The sequence below is a fragment of the Periophthalmus magnuspinnatus genome, chromosome 15, assembly GCF_009829125.3.
Source record: "Periophthalmus magnuspinnatus isolate fPerMag1 chromosome 15, fPerMag1.2.pri, whole genome shotgun sequence".
NCBI classification, from domain to species: Eukaryota; Metazoa; Chordata; class Actinopteri; order Gobiiformes; family Gobiidae; genus Periophthalmus; species Periophthalmus magnuspinnatus.
Genome location: NC_047140.1, coordinates 7,456,560 through 7,474,774, shown reverse-complemented (window position 1 = coordinate 7,474,774; position 18,215 = coordinate 7,456,560). Strand labels below are relative to the sequence as shown.

Sequence of the window (18,215 nt, the reverse complement as noted above, 5' to 3'; positions counted from 1 at the left end):
ACAAAAATACGACCTCTAAGACATAACCTCTTTTTACTATGTACAGCTGAAACCACATTAATACGTTATATAAAAAGATACATGTTTTTTTGTTTTGTTTTTTCTCACTGTCTGACACATAATCAGACTAAACCTTCCTGTTTTCGGTCAATTAGGCGCCAAACCCTCCACCAGAAAAGTTACATACTGCACATTCTATCTTTTACTTAAAGTAAATTTGCATCTACTTGTTGGCTACTGCTGAAGTTAAGTCAACATTCTTTCGTCTATAGAGTCAAAAATAGCTCCGATGTTAGCATAACTACACTTTTATCTAACCATGTAGTGTTTTACTCTGAATGTGTTGCCATCACGTCATTTTATGACACGTCCACATCATGGCGGATGGGGTCATGATTGGAAATAACCCAGGTAAGAATACATTTAATACATTTGTTTTTTGGCATATATTGGCTCAAGCAGACTACTACGATTATGCAGTGTGTTAAAATAGTGGCTCATTTTGTCTAGGGACATGTGGGCGACCTGTCTTCTTGTCATTTTGACTCATTTGGTGTCCACTTTAAAGGTACAATATGCAACTTTGTGATGGGGCTTTGACTGCCACCTGATTATTTCCATGGAGATGTCAATACTTGCCAGGAATATTCCACATGCTAGCCACATGTATCTGTTTGATTAATTTAAGTGTTTTTATTGCTTAAAACATGCATTTTTACTGAGGTTGCATTTCCGCAGATCTGACCTGTAGACTGGAGATATCAGCTGCTTGTATTTATGTAGATAGACAGATTTAAAGTTATGTTGTAGTACAAGACAAACATTTTCACAAAATAATAGTACTTTCTGTGTGTTACAATGTTCATCAAGTTCAACCTTAAAACACTGGTCTCTATAAAATGAAGTTGCATAAACACAATTTGGTTTGTAACTTTTGACTTAATCATGAATCCATATTTTTGGTGCCTGTAGCTTGTGTAAATTATTTTTTACATTTTCTGTCTGTTTTCATAGTAATACCTGGAGATGAGTTCCTGAATATTACAACAGGGAAATCTGAGCCGCAACTGGGAGGTAAAGGTAGATAAAACTTAATATTTTTACGTCTGATTAACTTAAAATGTTAAGTTGGGCCAAACACGCTCCAACAGCGTTAGCGTTACTGTCTTTTGCAGGTCATTATGGAAAAATTGCAACAGTTCAAAGGCACGACAGAGGCTAACCGGCTATATTCAAACTACTGTGCATAACTCGTTTTCAGTCAAAAAAAAAAAAAAAAAAGAATAGAAATTGAGTTCTATTGGCCGTGAAACAAATATTATTCTTGTATACATGTGTAAGAAGATGATGTTTGTCCCTTCTACAGTAGCTCATGTTTTGTGTTGCAGATTCGGGTCCCCCACCACCAGGGGCCGAGAACTGAACTTCCAGCCAATGAACAGCAATGAGAAATTTGTGAAATAAAATCTCTTTGTTTTCTCTCAAAGGAAACTAATTATTGAGTTTTTTTCAACATAAGAATCTGTGTTGCTGTTGTAACCGCCAAAATGTCTATAAAAAATATTCAGTTTTAAGAGAAGCAACAGGTGCATGTAGGTCTATAAAACATTAGTGTTGGAGAATGAGTGTGTGATGATGTGTAACTCGCTGTCCGCCGCCTGCTTAGAAATGTCTGTTGTAGAAAATAAACTCACAAACTAAAGCTAAATTAGTTTTTTGTGTTTATTACATGGACATGAGTGAGTTAGCTGCTAACAGGCTACAACATGTGCACATTAGAGAGAGCACATCATGTTTTTACTGTTTTATCTATTTCACACTCTATATAAACTGTCAGTATCAGTTTATAGGTACATGTACATACATAATACATAATAAAGTACATTTTCAGAAACATCTCCAGGGAACCTTTTTGATGATATAAGAAAGTGAAAAGTAAACCAGATGTCCAGATATCACAGAGTTAAGGCGAAATCTACGTTTTATACTCTTTAAAATTACACCTGTTCCAGATAAGGGTCACTCATGTTTACTTTGATTACTTTTAAGATAAATCATTGTCAACAATTTAATTTAAAGACTAAAAAACATCAACAGAGGACTCAGTGCCATTTATTACCCCTAATTCCCTACTGCCAATATGGCGTCCCTGTTAAACGTAGGCCGTGTCTCAATTCGCCAAAATGGCCTTAGATTCACCATTGGAAGTGTGCGTCAAAGGGCAGTTAATTTCTGGCGCGACAAGGGCTGTCCCATTTCAATGCACCCGACTGAATGCGCCCGACAAACCTGCCATGCCCTTTGCCCTTTCCAGCATTTCCATCAGATCAGACGTAACCGAAGCGTGCATCCATGCACACTTCACGCACTGCTATATCCCATCATGCACCGAGCCTACACAAAAAAGAGACGAAAATGGAGTCCGTTGCGCAATACACATTCAAATGTTCGTGCTGGTTTACCTCATCTACAACAGTGCAACATGAAACTGTTAAATCTGAATAAAGATCTGTACAGGCCGTGTGTTTGATGATTAAAAAGGAGGAGTTACATGGAATAAAGGAATGTGCAGTTATTGCTAGACAATAAGAAGACATTATTATCATTAGAAATGATTATTGCAATAATAAGAATAATGTAAGAATGTTTGTTTCTGGTGTAAGCGTCAAAGAGGACCAAGAGATTGAAACATAAAGTCACAACATCTTCATGAGTTCTGGTGCATTCCATAGGTGTGCGCCCCCTGGTGGGCACGTGTCCTTAGCATTAGTAAATCAAGATACCAGTTTGAGTGGTAGTGCTGCACGCTAGAAAATATCTTACAATAATAAGATGAAATGAACTGGCACACGGCATAGAAGGTAAACAGCACCCTCGACTGGTATTAAAGTGGTTTAGCCACAGATCAAATTAAAGCTGGCCCAAATACCGAATCGTTAAACTGCAATATCCCACTTTATGTACAACTAATCAGTGTTCTCTGGTTTATAGACAATGAATGTAAAATTTATATTGGTTTCTGTCTCTGTTATTATTTTTTAACAAGGGATATTTTGTTAAAGTTATGAAGTAGCTGTAACTGGGAAGAAATCACCTATAACTTTATATTTGCCTATTGATATTCAAAGGGAAAGATTAATTCCTTACTACATTCATTCTAAACAGAAATAAACACCTGTGACGACAACACCTTGACTCTTCTTCCATGAAATAATAAAGAATTAAAAATAAAACTAAATATTTCAGTGTCCATTTTACACGTCTAGGTCATGAGTCAACAACCGTTATGGCTGCTAGGCGACGTAACATAAACTATGTAATGTAAGCGCACAGACAGTACGCTCCGTGGCGTAGGCCTGTCCCATTTCAGTGGCTGCACTGAGGAGTACCCTTCGTCGGCCAGGTACTTCAAACAGTACATAGAAGTGAGCATTTGTCAAATTCACCGCACCGGGTGCTGGTAGGGAGAACATCCAAGCCATTAATGCCTCTGTGTCAGCACTGTGCCAGACAGAGTCAAGGGGTCAAGTGGAGGGCCCAGCAAGTCCCACTACAGCGAGAAGTGGCATTAGAATGAAACATATCAAGGTCAGGCAGAGTTACACTGGATGACTGAACGATGCGCTGGGATCATGTGTTCTTAAATCAAAGACAGCAAAGTGCTCTACTGTTATTTTTGTTCATCTGTTTTGCTCTAAAGGAAGGATTTAACTTATTTGCTGGGATAGTAATGAAAATTGAAAGTTATGGGATGGGGGATGGGCATCAAGTCAAAATGTAATGCATTCAACAGTTTGATTATTATTATTTTTTAAATATATTTTTTGTGTTGGCTGCCTATCAGTAGAGTATAGTTCAGGCACCACTTAAACCACAAACAGGATCTGTCTGCACAGCGTCTCTCACCACAGCAAACTGGAGTTGTGTCATTGCTGTCATTAGTTTGGATGTGTTCAAAATGTAATGGATTCATGGATTATTTGATGGTGCTGAGTTGCTCTACCTGACTCTGTCAAATATAATCTGCTGATAATGATATTGTCTTGTACAAAATGTTTGTACATTGATTGTACATGGTTTCTGTTTGTATTTTCTCTCTTAAAATTGATATATTTGTGTTCAAAAATGGTCTTTTTTCATTTCCTCCAAATGCTAGATTAGTTACCAGGTCTACACCCATATTAAGTAACACCACTGTTGGAGCACCACATTCTGTAAAGGGTTCTTGCTCTCCTGCATCACTCTTACCTTGTAAATGATTGATGTTTGGTCTCGTGCAAATTGTAAATTAGATGTTGCCTTCAAACAGTTCATTTAATAGCCCAGTATTTCTGTCAATTGCTTTTTACTCTTTCTTTCTACAACTATTTGAGTAATTTAGTTTTAATGTAATAGTGCGTGGCCTACTCATAAGATTTGTTGAATTCATTTGTTGAGATAATTCATTCTTTTCAGTTTAGCAAATATAACCTACCCCAGAATGACTGCATACAAACCTTCTGTATCCTGATCATATTTATTCCACTGTGGGACATGTGTCTGCACAGGTGTCCACAGCACAAGAGGACATTAGATCAGGTGTCTGCACAGCTGTCACCTGGGCCTACTGGAGCAAAGTACAATCTGTCAGTAGGTTGTGTACAGGGAACTTAGATCATCTTTGTTTGAAAAATAGGATCAACAGACCACATTAGAAATCTAACACATTTATTAATTTCACCTGGGTATTTTAGGCTAGTGGACTTTGAACAGAGAGGGGCATTCAGCAAATTGTCGCAGAGAGTTTGCTGTCCCGACATCAAGACAGGTCGGCCTATGATGCTGCGTTGGTAAAAAGAGTTATAGATCATTTTTAACAGGCTGTGGGTTATATACACTAGTGGAACCTAACAGAGTAAAAGTAGTAAAGTACTGTACTTTTAGGTATCTGTACTTTACTTAGGTTTAATTTAAAGTATACTCTTTTTACTTTTACTTCACTTTATTTAAGAGCAGTATCTGTACTTGCGGCTCTGCATTACATTTTTGGGCTGAAAAGTAAAAGTATTCTTTCTTATTGTTTGAGACCTGCTAAAAAGGCTCAGGGTTTATTTTTAACACGTTCATAGTTTGAGCAAACAAAGATGTAACTGCCACTTTTTAGTTTTCATATGTTTTATATTATTTAGGTGTAATTTTGTGGAGTGTCACTAGAGGGCGCAGTTTAAGGTCTGTGTACATGTGAAGCAATGCTAGTTGCGCAGAAGAAGCGATCTCAGCTAAATGAGAAAAGTGGCATGATTAAAAGCAGACGATTGGGTTGCAGTTTCAGAATACATTTAAGAAGAAAGAAGATATCTCAGTTAATCCCTCTCGGTATACAGCCAACGAGGTTAGTTTGTCTACCGCATTTTATTTTCAAAGGGTAATTGTCGAATGTCTTTATTTTTCATTAAGTTAATTATTGTTCTGTCTATGTGTTTCTTTAGTTTTCACGAGTGTATTTATTTGGATTCATGTGCAAGATGGATGTCAATAAATTCGTCAGTAGAGGAAACCACTTGTGTCTGTAGTACCTGGAGGAATTACAAAAGATATACAAATAAAAACAGTCGTTTCTATTGAGCAAAATTCAGCACAAATCTTCAGTCAATACATTTGAAACCTTACAGGACCTCAAAATATGAGCAAACTTACTTCTTACTCTTTAAGTACATCTGAAACAGGTACTTTCTTTGCTCCTGTATGTGAACTTTTACTTAATTAACAAAATAGAGTATTTCATCCAACCCGGTTATAGGTCACGCAGAGATGCGCGCGTGCTGACGTCAGTACGCACATGCGTCCTGTTTTTGTTGTGGTTGTTGTTGCCAAGCGCCTCACTGCAAACTTTGCAAACCTCGGCTGCGCCAAAACCTGCACTTGTGAACTTCATTTGACGATTTCATCGGAAAAGACATCACTTTGGGACCCAGACTTCACCCAGACTTCTACTGACCGCCTCCTGACTCTGACTGCGAGACTTCTGGGAGAAAAACACGTGAGGTTTGTGACTTTCCATGTTCACGTTAGTCCTTATGGCAGGGGTGTTCATTACGTCCATCGCGAAGGCATTTTGGGTAGACCACGTCCCGTCATCCATCCAGTCACACGACTAATATACAGGACAAAGTCAGATTACACCTGACCCTAGGTCACATCATGGGCGCTGCACACGCATAAACAAGCGCGAGTTAGTTTAACCCTATAGCGTCGGATCGTATCGTCGCAGATAGAGCGGGTTGCGGACTTTCCAGCAGCGTAACTCCGCAACCAGTCGTGCTCTCATGTAAATCCAAACGGCGTCTCAAAGCGGAGACATGGGGCTATCTAAATATTGAGGCCTGACCGTGAGGTTTGTGACTTTCCATGTTGACTTAGTCCTTATGGGGTATTACACAGAAAACAACCAATATATCAAAATGACATTTTAACAAAACCCCAGATCAGTTTGCAGTGAGTTTATTCAAATAAATGTTCGCCCTTGTGCATTTATGATTTCCTTTTCATACTAAATGAAAATGATCAGGCTGTGTGTATAGGCCACAGAGGCTGGAAGTACTCAGTAATGAAATACAGCAGACTACTGTATTTACTCTAGTAACTTTTTAAAGAAATTGTATTGTATTGTTATTTCACAATACAGTACTACATTGTACTACATGTGAACATTTGTGTTTCTTACAATACTCCTTCAGATGTGATTTTGTTTTGCAAATTTTGTGTTCTGTCATTTGAAAATACCAGATTTTGTGCGTTATTCAATATTTTGTCCTTTCAAAAAATAAAAAAAAAATTAAAAATCTATTAACCTTCTGGATTTAACCTTAGACTCCCAGAAGACCATATGTTTTCACCTGCTGCTTTTTGCATTGTTGCCTTTCAGTGGGTGAGAATAAAGTGTTGTACAGGACACTTGAGGTCCACACAGTGTGTCAGATGAAATATGTGTATGTTGAAATAGCGATGCACTCACAAATTGGGTACCTTTGTGCATAAAAGCATTGTAACATGCCTTCGCTCTACAAATATAGTCGACCTTAAAACATGACAAATTCACTATTAGTTCAGGGTAATACATATGACTTAAATAAATCAATCAAAATACTGTTGATCAAAACCACTGTTGATCTAGTACTGCAGACACTGTTACACACTGAGAGGCCAAGTATTAAAAAAATTAGAAAAACTACCAGTGTATTATTTCAAAACATTCACATGCATTTGGGGTTATTAAAAAAACGTATCTTCTAATATAACATGTGTGCAAAGAGCTGCTTTAAACTGCTGACTTTAAAACATTGTAATAGTAATGAACTTTTGCCATGCACATTCAGCTTTTGGCATAAACTTAAATTTTAGGAACAAACGTAAGAAGCATTTTGGTGTCTACAGTTTTATCATTTAGGCTCCTTTTGTTGTCCTCTCTGGGTTTGCTGTGTGTGAGCCCTGTTTGCAACATCGGTGTCTGACATAAATGTTTCTCTCCACAGATCTGTGTGAGCCAAAGCCCAGCTCTGCTCGGGACGTCCAGACGTCCTGCACACGTCCAGACCTCCTGCACACGTCCTCACATCTGGAGTTAAGACCTCACACACTCATGGACACACTCACATACACATCTAAACAAACATGCACATACATACTCAGAAACATATACACACGCCCACTCATGCAAACACGCATACTCCCTACTGCTCCTGCTATGGCCTTCCCTGCTACTTCTGCTATGCCCATCTATGCTGTTCCTATTATGCCCCCTTTCTGCTACTCCTGCCATGGCCCTCTCTGCTGCCCGCGCTATGCCCCCTTCTGCTGCTCCTGCTCTGACCCCCCTGCTGCTCCTGATATGCTCCTCCCTGCTACTCCTCCTATGCCCACCTCTTATGTTCCTGATATGCTCCTCCCTGCTACTCCTCCTATGCCCACCTCTTATGTTCCTGATATGCTCCTCTCTGCTACTCCTCCTATGCCCACCTCTTATGTTCCTGATATGCTCCTTTCTGCTACTCCTCCTATGCCCACCTCTTATGTTCCTGATATGCCCCTCCCTGCTACTCCTCCTATGCCCACCTCTTATGTTCCTGATATGCTCCTTTCTGCTACTCCTCCTATGCCCACCTCTTATGTTCCTGATATGCTCCTTCCTGCTACTCCTCCTATGCCCACCTCTTATGTTCCTGATATGCTCCTCCCTGCTACTCCTCCTATGCCCACCTCTTATGTTCCTGATATGCTCCTTCCTGCTACTCCTCCTATGCCCACCTCTTATGTTCCTGATATGCTCCTTTCTGCTACTCCTCCTATGCCCACCTCTTATGTTCCTGATATGCCCCTCCCTGCTACTCCTCCTATGCCCACCTCTTATGTTCCTGATATGCTCCTTCCTGCTACTCCTCCTATGCCCACCTCTTATGTTCCTGATATGCTCCTTTCTGCTACTCCTCCTATGCCCACCTTTTATGTTGCTGATATGCTCCTTCCTGCTACTCCTCCTATGCCCACCTCTTATGCTCCTGATATGCTCCTTTCTGCTACTCCTCCTATGCCCACCTCTGCTGCTCCTGCTCTGCCCACCTCTACTGCTCCTGCTCTGCCCACCTCTGCTGCTCCTCTTATGCCCACCTCTGTTGCTCCTGCTGTGCCCACCTCCGCTTTTGCTGGTAAGCTCCGCACTCGTCGTAGGTTTCGCTATGTTCCTTACGCTCAGGCACGCTCTGCTGCTCCTGCTTTGCCCACCTCTGCTGCTCCTGCTTTGCCCACCTCTGCTGCTCCTGCTCTGCCCACCTCTGCTGCTCCTGCTGTGCCCACCTCTACTGCTTCTGCTTGCAAGCTTTACACTCGTCCTAAGTTTCGCATTGTTCCTTATGCTGAGGCACGTGCTGCTGCTCCTGATATGTACCTCCCTGATCTTCCTGATACACCCACCTCTACTGTTAATCCTCTGAACCCCTATGATTGGTATGCCCCTGCCTGCTCTGTATACGTGGCACTCCGCTGACTTTTTCCTGGCACTCCACTGATCCCAACTGACTATGACATTGTATCATATTGTACATAGGTGTGGGAAAAAAAAGTTTTTTTTAATATGTATATATATTGATTGTTCTGTCAGACAGGGCTGTGTTTAGCTGCTTTGCATGTTTCCTCAGAAGGGTCACGTGATGGTGTAGTGACAAGTTTTGTTGGCGGCTTACATGGTTTTGTCAGACAGTAGGAGAAGCATACGCCCCCTACTGTCTGATGCCTTCTCCAGGACTGCATCCCACTGCATTTTGTTTGTCTATTCCTTTCTAATTTGAAGGACTTTGAATGGGGAAAGGTCCTCACCTGGTACTCTGAAAGATATAATATTTAGATTAGAATTGCTTAATTGGTATGACCACAGAGGGTGGTAGCTATAGCTTGAAACCCATGATATGGCTGTTTGTGCTTAGAAAACAAGAACGAGCAGGTCCAAGGAGCATAAATTGTGGCGAATGAGCCTACTTCTTATCACACACAGGATAAAATGCCAAACAGTAGGGGGGGGGGGGGGCGCTTCAGACTTTTTTTTGCAGTGCCTGACTATTTATGCATATACAATCTAATTTGCGTATGTATATATGTGTAAAAACATATATTTCATATGTTATGTTTGCTGCATCAATAACTTAATAGGACACATTTTCACCCCCACAGGGTGCGTACCCTACTCTGCTGTTTAGTGCCTTGTCCCATGTGTGTGATACGCTCCTTGAACCTGTTTGGTTTTTTATTTTCAAATACAAACAGCCAACAGACAAACAAGATGCTGTAGGATGCTACTGTCTGGCAAAACCATGTAAGCCGCCTACAAAACACTCCACTACACCATCACGTGACCCTTCTGAAAATGTCCCTAAAATACATATATACATATAAGTATTAGTTATTATTCTGCAGTTTTGTTGTAAATAGTGTGGTTCTTGTGTTTTAGTGTGAAACAAAAAAAAAACAAAAACAAAAAAAACAAACAAAAAACTGAAAGAAATAAGAAAAATATGACAGATTTTAAATTTAGTATAGTGCTGTGTGTATTGCTGTGTTATCATTCTGTTATTTCTGTTGTAAATAGTATGTAAATAGTGTGGTTCTTGTGTGGTTTTCTGCTCCCCCTCTTTTTGTGTTTGTTCTCACAGAGCTGGTGGTGATGAGGGCTCCTCCTGCAGCAGACCAGACCAAGCTCCCCCAGGCAGAGATGGAGAAAAAAAAAAAAAAAAAGAAAGAAAGAAATATAGAAACATAGATTAACTTATAACAAAACTTTAATAACATTCCCTGAAATTCATAAAAAATGTAATCCTATACACATTTTTTAACCAACTGATTGAACCATTTGATACTGACAAATTTAATAAAATATAATAAAATATATCAAATTAATACATTTAAATGTAATGAATATCAAATTAATACATTAAAATAAATACATATCAAAATAATACATTAAAATTAAATATCAAATTAAAATGCTTTATCAAATTAATACATTAAAATAAATACATATCAAAATAATACATTAAAATTAAATATCAAATTAAAATGCTTTATCAAATTAATACATTAAAATAAATACATATCAAAATAATACATTAAAATTAAATATCAAATTAAAATGCTTTTTGCTACCCCCTCTCAAACATGTTCAAAAGAATATGTTCTGATTCACTAACCAAGCTAAAGAGAACAAATAAATTAATCTTTCAATTAAAATTCTTGAAGCTGTTTGTGTGAGTTTTGCCAAATGCCAAATAAATAAAATTACTTAAAATAAAGTTCACAGTTTTTGTCCTTTGTGTTCAATGCACTTTGTTCAGTGGAATATTTCTTGTGAAATATATTGAAAAGTTACAAGCTAATAATACATTAACTTCCATTACCTGGTTTTCCTGATTAAGAATCACTGTTGTATCATTTGTGTACACTGCACATAAGGCCTTTATGTGTGGAGTTTGCATGTTTCTCCCTGTGTCTTGGTGGGTTTCAATGAGCAACACAATAAACTTTGAGGTGAGAGTTTTCCTTGTGTTCAAAATGATAAGTGACCAATGAGCAACTTTGTTTCATGCATCGCTGAAATAAACAAATCTGTTTGCACAGTAGCCTACTGTCTGGCTCGAGGCATGACGAGGGAGTGGTGCCCAGACCAATATCCTGTTTAAAAATACAGAGGTGTATAGTGTGGATTTGCCAGGTGACTAGTTAAAAGTAATTCCATAGTTTGCACAACACCCTTGAGGTCATCACTCACTACTCTGGCACGTGTCCTGTTTGGTTAGAAGATGGTTAATTTACCAAGGATACACACGTTACATTACCCATAATGCACCAAAATAATTTAGAAGAAAAAAGAGGCATGGATATATAATGCCTTTGAATATATTTAAGTTTGATTAAATAGGCTAAAAACTAAAACAAGGTGAGGTAAATAGGACAAAAAATGTTGACTTTTGCTATAACAATTTGAAACTTGTTTACTAAGCCTACATAATTACAAGCATTAAGATGTTGTGAGTGACATCCACCTGCAGCTCTCTGTCCACTGGTTTGTCTTTAAATATTTATTCATTTTAGCGTGACTTGGCAAAAACTCCACAGAGATAAAATTGAAGTAGTGATGCTCAAAGTGAGGTCTGTAGGTCTGAACGTTACATCTGATTTATCATTTTTATCCTATTATCCACCTTTGCTCTTAGGCATTAGGCTTGTAACATAATGTTTTATTTTCTTGAATTTTGGAAAAAAAAATTCTTTCATTCATTTATAGTTTTAATAAAGTACACTGTGAATCATTAGCCTCATGTATTTTTATCCTGGTACATTAGCAGCGCTCTGATGTCCCTGACTGCTGCGCCACACCTCCCTCTGCTGGCCGTTTGGTGACAGTGCAAGTCCAGAATAGAAACTGCGGAGCCACTTTTAACAAACTGTTCACTGAAATGAACTAAAAATAGTCCAGATTGAACTTGTACAGACTCACCATGGATTTTGCACGCTGTCAAGTCCATAGTTCTGGTAATTGTGTGTAATATTTGGACATTTTTTGACTGACTGGGACAAATGCAGCTCAAGACAGCCTCAGGGAAGTCCGGCTGGTGCCATGTGACTCCTCCGCTGAACCCGAGCCCCGTACGGTATGTCAGCCGTCATGTGGAGCCCGCACACCGGTAAGTGACACCGCCTGAGCCCGGTGACGTCCAACGGAGCAGCTCCACGTCGACTTTCCCGGCTCCTGGGGTATTTCCCGCGTCTTAAAGTCAGACACGAGGGTTAAGGTTTGGATTAGACTCTCGTTGGTGGGACTAGCGGCCATAGTGACGGCTGCGAGCGTCTACCTGTACCTGCTGTCCACGCACCTTCCCCGGGGAGTGAGGGCGGGCGGGCCCGGGACAGAGCTGGAGGACGAGGAGCACGAGTACAGGTAAGACAGGGGAGAGCAGAGGGACAGGAGTACAGGTATAGGACAGGGGAGAGCAGAGGGACAGGAGTACAGGTATAGGACAGGGGAGACCGGGGGGGCAGGTTGCAGTGGGGCACAGCATCACAGAACCGGATCACATTATTCTAGAGCCTAAGAACAATCTAACCCACGTGACATTTATAACTTGCATGGACACTTTTTTTATTATTATTAAATTGAACTTTTTTCCTAATTCATGGTTGCAAGGTTTGGGTTGATTATGTTTTTCTTTAAAGGTAGGTTGTGCAACTTTCTTGAGGTGGCACATCACCTGCATGATTCAATGTAAAGTTAAAGCCATATTTTTCATGTAGATATGTAAGTTTTATGTCACAGTGGAATATTATAGGCAAAGAAACAACATTTCCATAGAAACAAGCAGGAGGGATTGTAAGGACACATGTTTTTATAGTTTTTTCAGGACAATAAAAACAACCAAACATGGAAAAAAGTGCTTTTACTTGGGTATATACGTTTTTGGCTAAAAAGTTACATGTATTGGCTTTAAACCTATAAACAGCCTACTGATAGTTTCATGGTATAATTGATGCTTGAAGGAAAAGCATACTCTTTAAAAAGTTATCATGTAGTCTCTCACATTTGGATTATACTATATTCAATATATATATATATATATATATATATATATATATATATATATATATATATATATATGTAAGAAAAGAAAAATAGAGTGATGACTGTTCTTTCTGTTTACCACTGTAACTCAGCAACTTTAGACATGGACCCCCCCAAAGAAAGTTCCCCAAACCTCATGTTCTCACAGCTTCAAGGGGACAAGCAGTATTTTAATGCAATGAATGTAACTGTATTGTATTAAAGATATTTGTCAGGCGTTAGTATACAAATTTTGACTCGACTACAGGTTATGCACATGACGTCACAACATTTGGACTTAAAGTTGAGAATGGTCAAATCTGTTTGAGTAGCAAATATAGACTGTGTAGAATGAGTGTGATGTGTGACAGCCAATCGAAGCTGCAACCAAGACCCATATTTGGAATGTGTGCAACCAAAGAGCCAATCAGGAGCGAGGTTGTTGAAGGTTCTCGCTCCTTCGCACCGACACTGCTGGTTTAGCTGGGTGCAAGCGCAACGAGGCACGATTGCAAGCCACAGGGCCTAAACATGGCCTCCCATTCATCCATCCATCCATTTTCTTCCCCTTATCCGGTGCCGGGTCGCGGGGGCAGCAGTCTAAACATGGCACCCGTTTAAGTGAAGGGGTCAAGCTCAAAGGCACGTACCATGTGAGTAGCTACGGCGCAGCAGAACAAGCCAACGCTAAAAATTCTGAAGCTGTTTTTAAGGCAACTGAAGGATTTTGGACTGAAAAAAGTTGATCTGAAATTAGGCAAACTCGCTACATAATCCGTCCTTTTTGAAAGCTGTAAATGCCCGTTGAGGAGAACACGAGCAGTTTGTGATTACACTCTCTGTGGGAAAAATGGTTTCTGAGCTGGAGAGGATTTTTTCGCTGCAGTACCAATGGAGTGGCCACTAGATCAAACTCACAACAGGTCTAAGCTAGCAATATCCTATCCAGTTATTTTAAGAGATCCAGGCTCAATAGCTGTCAATCATATCTGTTACTAAGGCTAAGGGAGAGAAACTCAGGGAAGAAGGTGCCTGATTGATATAGTGATCAGTGGTCAAGTGATAGGCCGCCATTTTTCAATAGAAAGTGAATTGGTGCCAGGGTCGATCGAGCCAAATCGCGGCCTAGCTGTCTCCTTCTAGATATACAACAGAGAACACATGAGTAGCAGAAACACGACTTAACATCGTCTTCTTTTCACCAACACATTTCTGTTTTGCAGTTATGAAGAGTGCGTCGGCCCTGGTGCGACCGAGATCTACATCCCCACAGATGACCCTCCTCCTTACTCCCTATTGGACCCATGCCAAGAAGAGGCGGGGCATGGGGAGGAGCCTAACCACACCCACCACAGCACCAGCACAGACAGCTCAGCCAGCACTTCCTGGTTCTCCCCCACCCCCCACTGCCTCTCGGGACAGCACATCACCTCCCTTTCCTACCCCATGGAGGAGGCCCCGCCCTACGAGTCCGTGCTGATGGACTCGGGTCAGCCCCTCCCTCTTATGCCATGTGACCTTTACAAACACCAATCAGAGGCCAGAGGGGAGGGCGGGGACGCACAGCTAGCAGAGACAAGTCAAATCCTGTAGTGACTTTGCTACATGGACGATACGTGAAGGAGGACTGGGATATAGCCAGCACTGCAGTTTCTGAAGCGTTCTGAAATTATTCTTATTCTAGTCTGTTTTTACAGCCTCAACTTTGACTGTTCTTTTGTATCCTGTCATGAACTACTGCTACAATAAGTCTTTGTCATATTGTACAAGATAGCTTTCTAGAAGTACGAAAATTAGGATTAAAGGTCACATATTATGCTAATTCACCTTATGTGAGCGAGTGGAATAATGTTTTTTCTCCATCAATCATATACCTGCATGTTTGGGTAATCCTGCAAAATCAGTGTCTCTCAAAATGCCCTGGTTCACCTGGTGATGTCATTGGGTGGCTAACCAAGAAGTGATACATGTTTTAGTCCGAAACCCCTTCGCAAAATCAAAGACTTCATACACCTTCAGTGCCCAAATTTGCCTTTACTCTTATTTACACAGCTTATTTCGGCCAGTATTGCACCAACTACTGGAAAACGGTCATTTTGTATTCACAGAAATAATGACTGAATTACTTTTACCAATATTTCATTCCATATTGGTCAAACATCAATGCTAATTTGCTTAAGAATAGCTAAATCAACATTAAAAGGTGACCTTTAAAGACGATATGTTTTTCTATGTATTTAGAACTAAACCTGCAACTTAATCAGACATTTTATGACCTAAAATCTGTACGAGGCTGTGGGCGGGGATAGGTGGCAGGAGAAAACAGAATTTCACACTTCAAATACACAATACAGGATTACTCAAATATGCATGAATCTCACAATACAACTCCGAGTGATCAACATTATAACTTACAAACTCACAATAGTTGATTTTACATAATATGTCTCCTCTAAAGTTAAGCTAACAAGCACAGTGTTCTTCCCTGTGTCACTGCCCATAGAACATGACCCACATGTTGGAGCCATACTCCATGTTTGAATCCTCCTGTTCTGAAAACGTTTAGCGGGTTGCCTTGTTTGTGTGATCCTGCGGTCCTTAGTGCGGCGGTCTTAGGAGTAGTAAAGCATAGAATGAGACCGTTGTGACATTGTAAACGTGGTCCAGTTACTAGTAAGAGGTTGGCTTTTCGACGTTTTTAAAAAATGATGTAATGTACAGTTTGGTATAGCACAGTAGCGTGGTCTACGGAACATTTTTGTTAATTAAACCAATGTACCCACATGTAGAGATATACTGTCACTTTCTCTCCAATCGGGCTTTGTTAATTAAGTTGGAGCTTAAAGGTGCACTATGTAACTTTTCAAGTGGATGGTATGCCACCTATTTGTCCCTGTGGAGATGTTATTGCTTTGGATGTTACACAGTATGAGATTTAATATATCTACTGACTGTAAAGCGCTTTGAGAGGCTTGAAGGTGGAAAAACACTATATCAAAATGTGACCGTGTAGTTATTGGTCAAAAACACTTACGAACAACATCATTCTTACTGTGAGTGGGGTCGCCTCTCCGCAGATCTTACCTGTAACTTGAGATTTTGCCTCACCTGCTTGCTTGTTTATATAACAATAGATATGTTTAATGCTATACTATGAAAAAATCCAAGCAAAAGCAACAACAACTCCATGGAGACTATAGTAACTTTTGTATAATATTCTGAGTTCAAAATTACAATCAGAACTTCCGATCTATAGTTAAACCAAAACGTGTCATTGAATGTATTCCACAAACGACAACAACAGGTGGCGGCTAGCTCCTAAACTCTGCGCGGAAGCTAACTATATCGAAAAGATGTACATGGAGAACACGACTGAAAAATGGATTCTAGTGTTTAACGCAGGACACAGCACACTCACAACTTCAAACTGTCCTACCACCCCAGATGGCTTCAAAAGTGACGTGCAGTTTGTGGAGGTGAGAAGGAAAAATGAAAGATAGAAACATTTGGGACCAGTCTGAGTCGTTTGCAAAAGTCAGCCATCACAAATGAATTATAATCTTCATAAATGCTTTTAATTTCCCCAGCAGCGTCATGTAGCAGACAACCTCTTGACATCCGAAGAGTCGAATGCAACAACGAAGAAGTACTGTACAAAACATATGGATGCTTTGTTTAGAAGAATCAATAGACCCATCCAGTGTTTCTGTTCTAAAGATGGTACGTTTTTATTTGAGGAGTTAGCATTAGCCACCAAACATCACAGACGATAAACACTCAAGACCATTTTGAGTTGTTTTTTGGTTTTTTTATTCATTTTTTTTTTGCATATTGATTAATGTTGAAAATTGGCATAGCATAAAACTACACTGTCAGCTAGACCAAATACTACGTAACTTTTCTGGGGCACAGTCTACCACCTGGTTGTTTCCATGGAGATGATATTGCGTTGCCTGGAAAGCTCCACAGTATGGCATTTAATTGATTTATCCAGCTGTGTTAATTAGCAAATTCCTTGAAAAACATACATTATTACTGTTACCAGGCTCGCCTCTCCATAGATCTAACTGTCACCTATTGTGTTCATGGTGATATAAAGTTAATTCCATAATGTGGACACTTCAAATCAAAGCTATGGCGTCTCCAAGCAGGTGACGGACCCTCTGCACCAGAAAAGTCCCAGAGTGCATCTTTAACTTTGGGAAATGAAATTAGCAGATTGATCTTAAAGATACGTGCATAAGCTTTTCTTTCTGTTTCCAAACATCAAAAATATGTTTTATTTTCTTGTATTGCTAAAATGAATGAGATAGAAAGTTGTTAGCAAACTGTGTGCGCCACTCATCTAAACTATAGACTGTGTGAAGAAGTGGACTAAGTGAGTGTGACGTCACCACAGCGTTCAGCTCCAGTCAAATGAAGCTCATCGAGGCTAGAGCAGTTATAGGGAATAGTGAATTTGGAGCAGAGTCACATATTTGGAATTCTGACCGTGAGTATCATAGCAGCCAAAGAGCCAATCCAAAGCGAGGCTGTTGAAGGTAACATCCCTTCCCACCCGCACTGCTGGTTTAGCAAGGAACAGGCACTTAGCAACGCTGTCAATCAAACCTGTTGCTAACACTAGCTCCTCGGGGAAAGAATGCGCCTGATGCGTCTGTTTTTAATGTCCATTTCTTGGGTTACGGACACAATAGAGAAATAAAAACACCAGGATGTAGATGTAGTTGATACGAACATTTCAAGACTAAAATGACGAGTGTGACAGCAGCAGTTACAAAAAGAGGGGTGACAATTTTTCAGTGTAGAGTGAATTGGAGCCAGAGTTGATGGAGCCTGAAGTGCACTCATGCTCACTTCCTGTTTGGAACAACTAGCACGTTACGTATATCCATTTATATACACAGTCTATGATCTAAACACATGGCCTTGAAGTCTATCGCACCAAAACACACCAAAATATCGTTCCAACTTGCACCACGGATGTACAATGTGTTATTATTATCACCACCAAACGCCAAAATGAGTCAAACTGTTTAATTAATTTAAACATTTAATTATATTTTCGACACTTGTGTATTCTATGTAACATCTTGTA

General features: G+C 39.9%; 1 protein-coding gene across 2 annotated transcripts; it reads left to right on the top strand.

Annotated features, from left to right (window-relative positions):
* Window positions 1-11,924: 11,924 nt before the first annotated feature.
* On the top strand, window positions 11,925-15,904 carry LOC129456842 (protein BEAN1-like). 2 transcript variants are annotated; one of them, XR_008648970.1, is made up of 2 exons: window positions 11,925-12,460; window positions 14,341-15,901. XR_008648970.1 is itself a non-coding variant. In XM_055227296.1 (2 exons), the coding sequence occupies exons 1-2, from the start codon at window positions 12,100-12,102 to the stop codon at window positions 14,708-14,710; spliced, it is 477 nt and encodes a 158-aa protein (XP_055083271.1). In that variant the 5' UTR covers window positions 11,925-12,099; the 3' UTR covers window positions 14,711-15,904. The 2 variants fall into 2 exon arrangements, 1 of the variants encoding a protein (XP_055083271.1); XM_055227296.1 differs by having other exon boundaries at window positions 11,925-12,206; window positions 14,341-15,904.
* The last annotated feature ends 2,311 nt before the right edge of the window (window positions 15,905-18,215 follow it).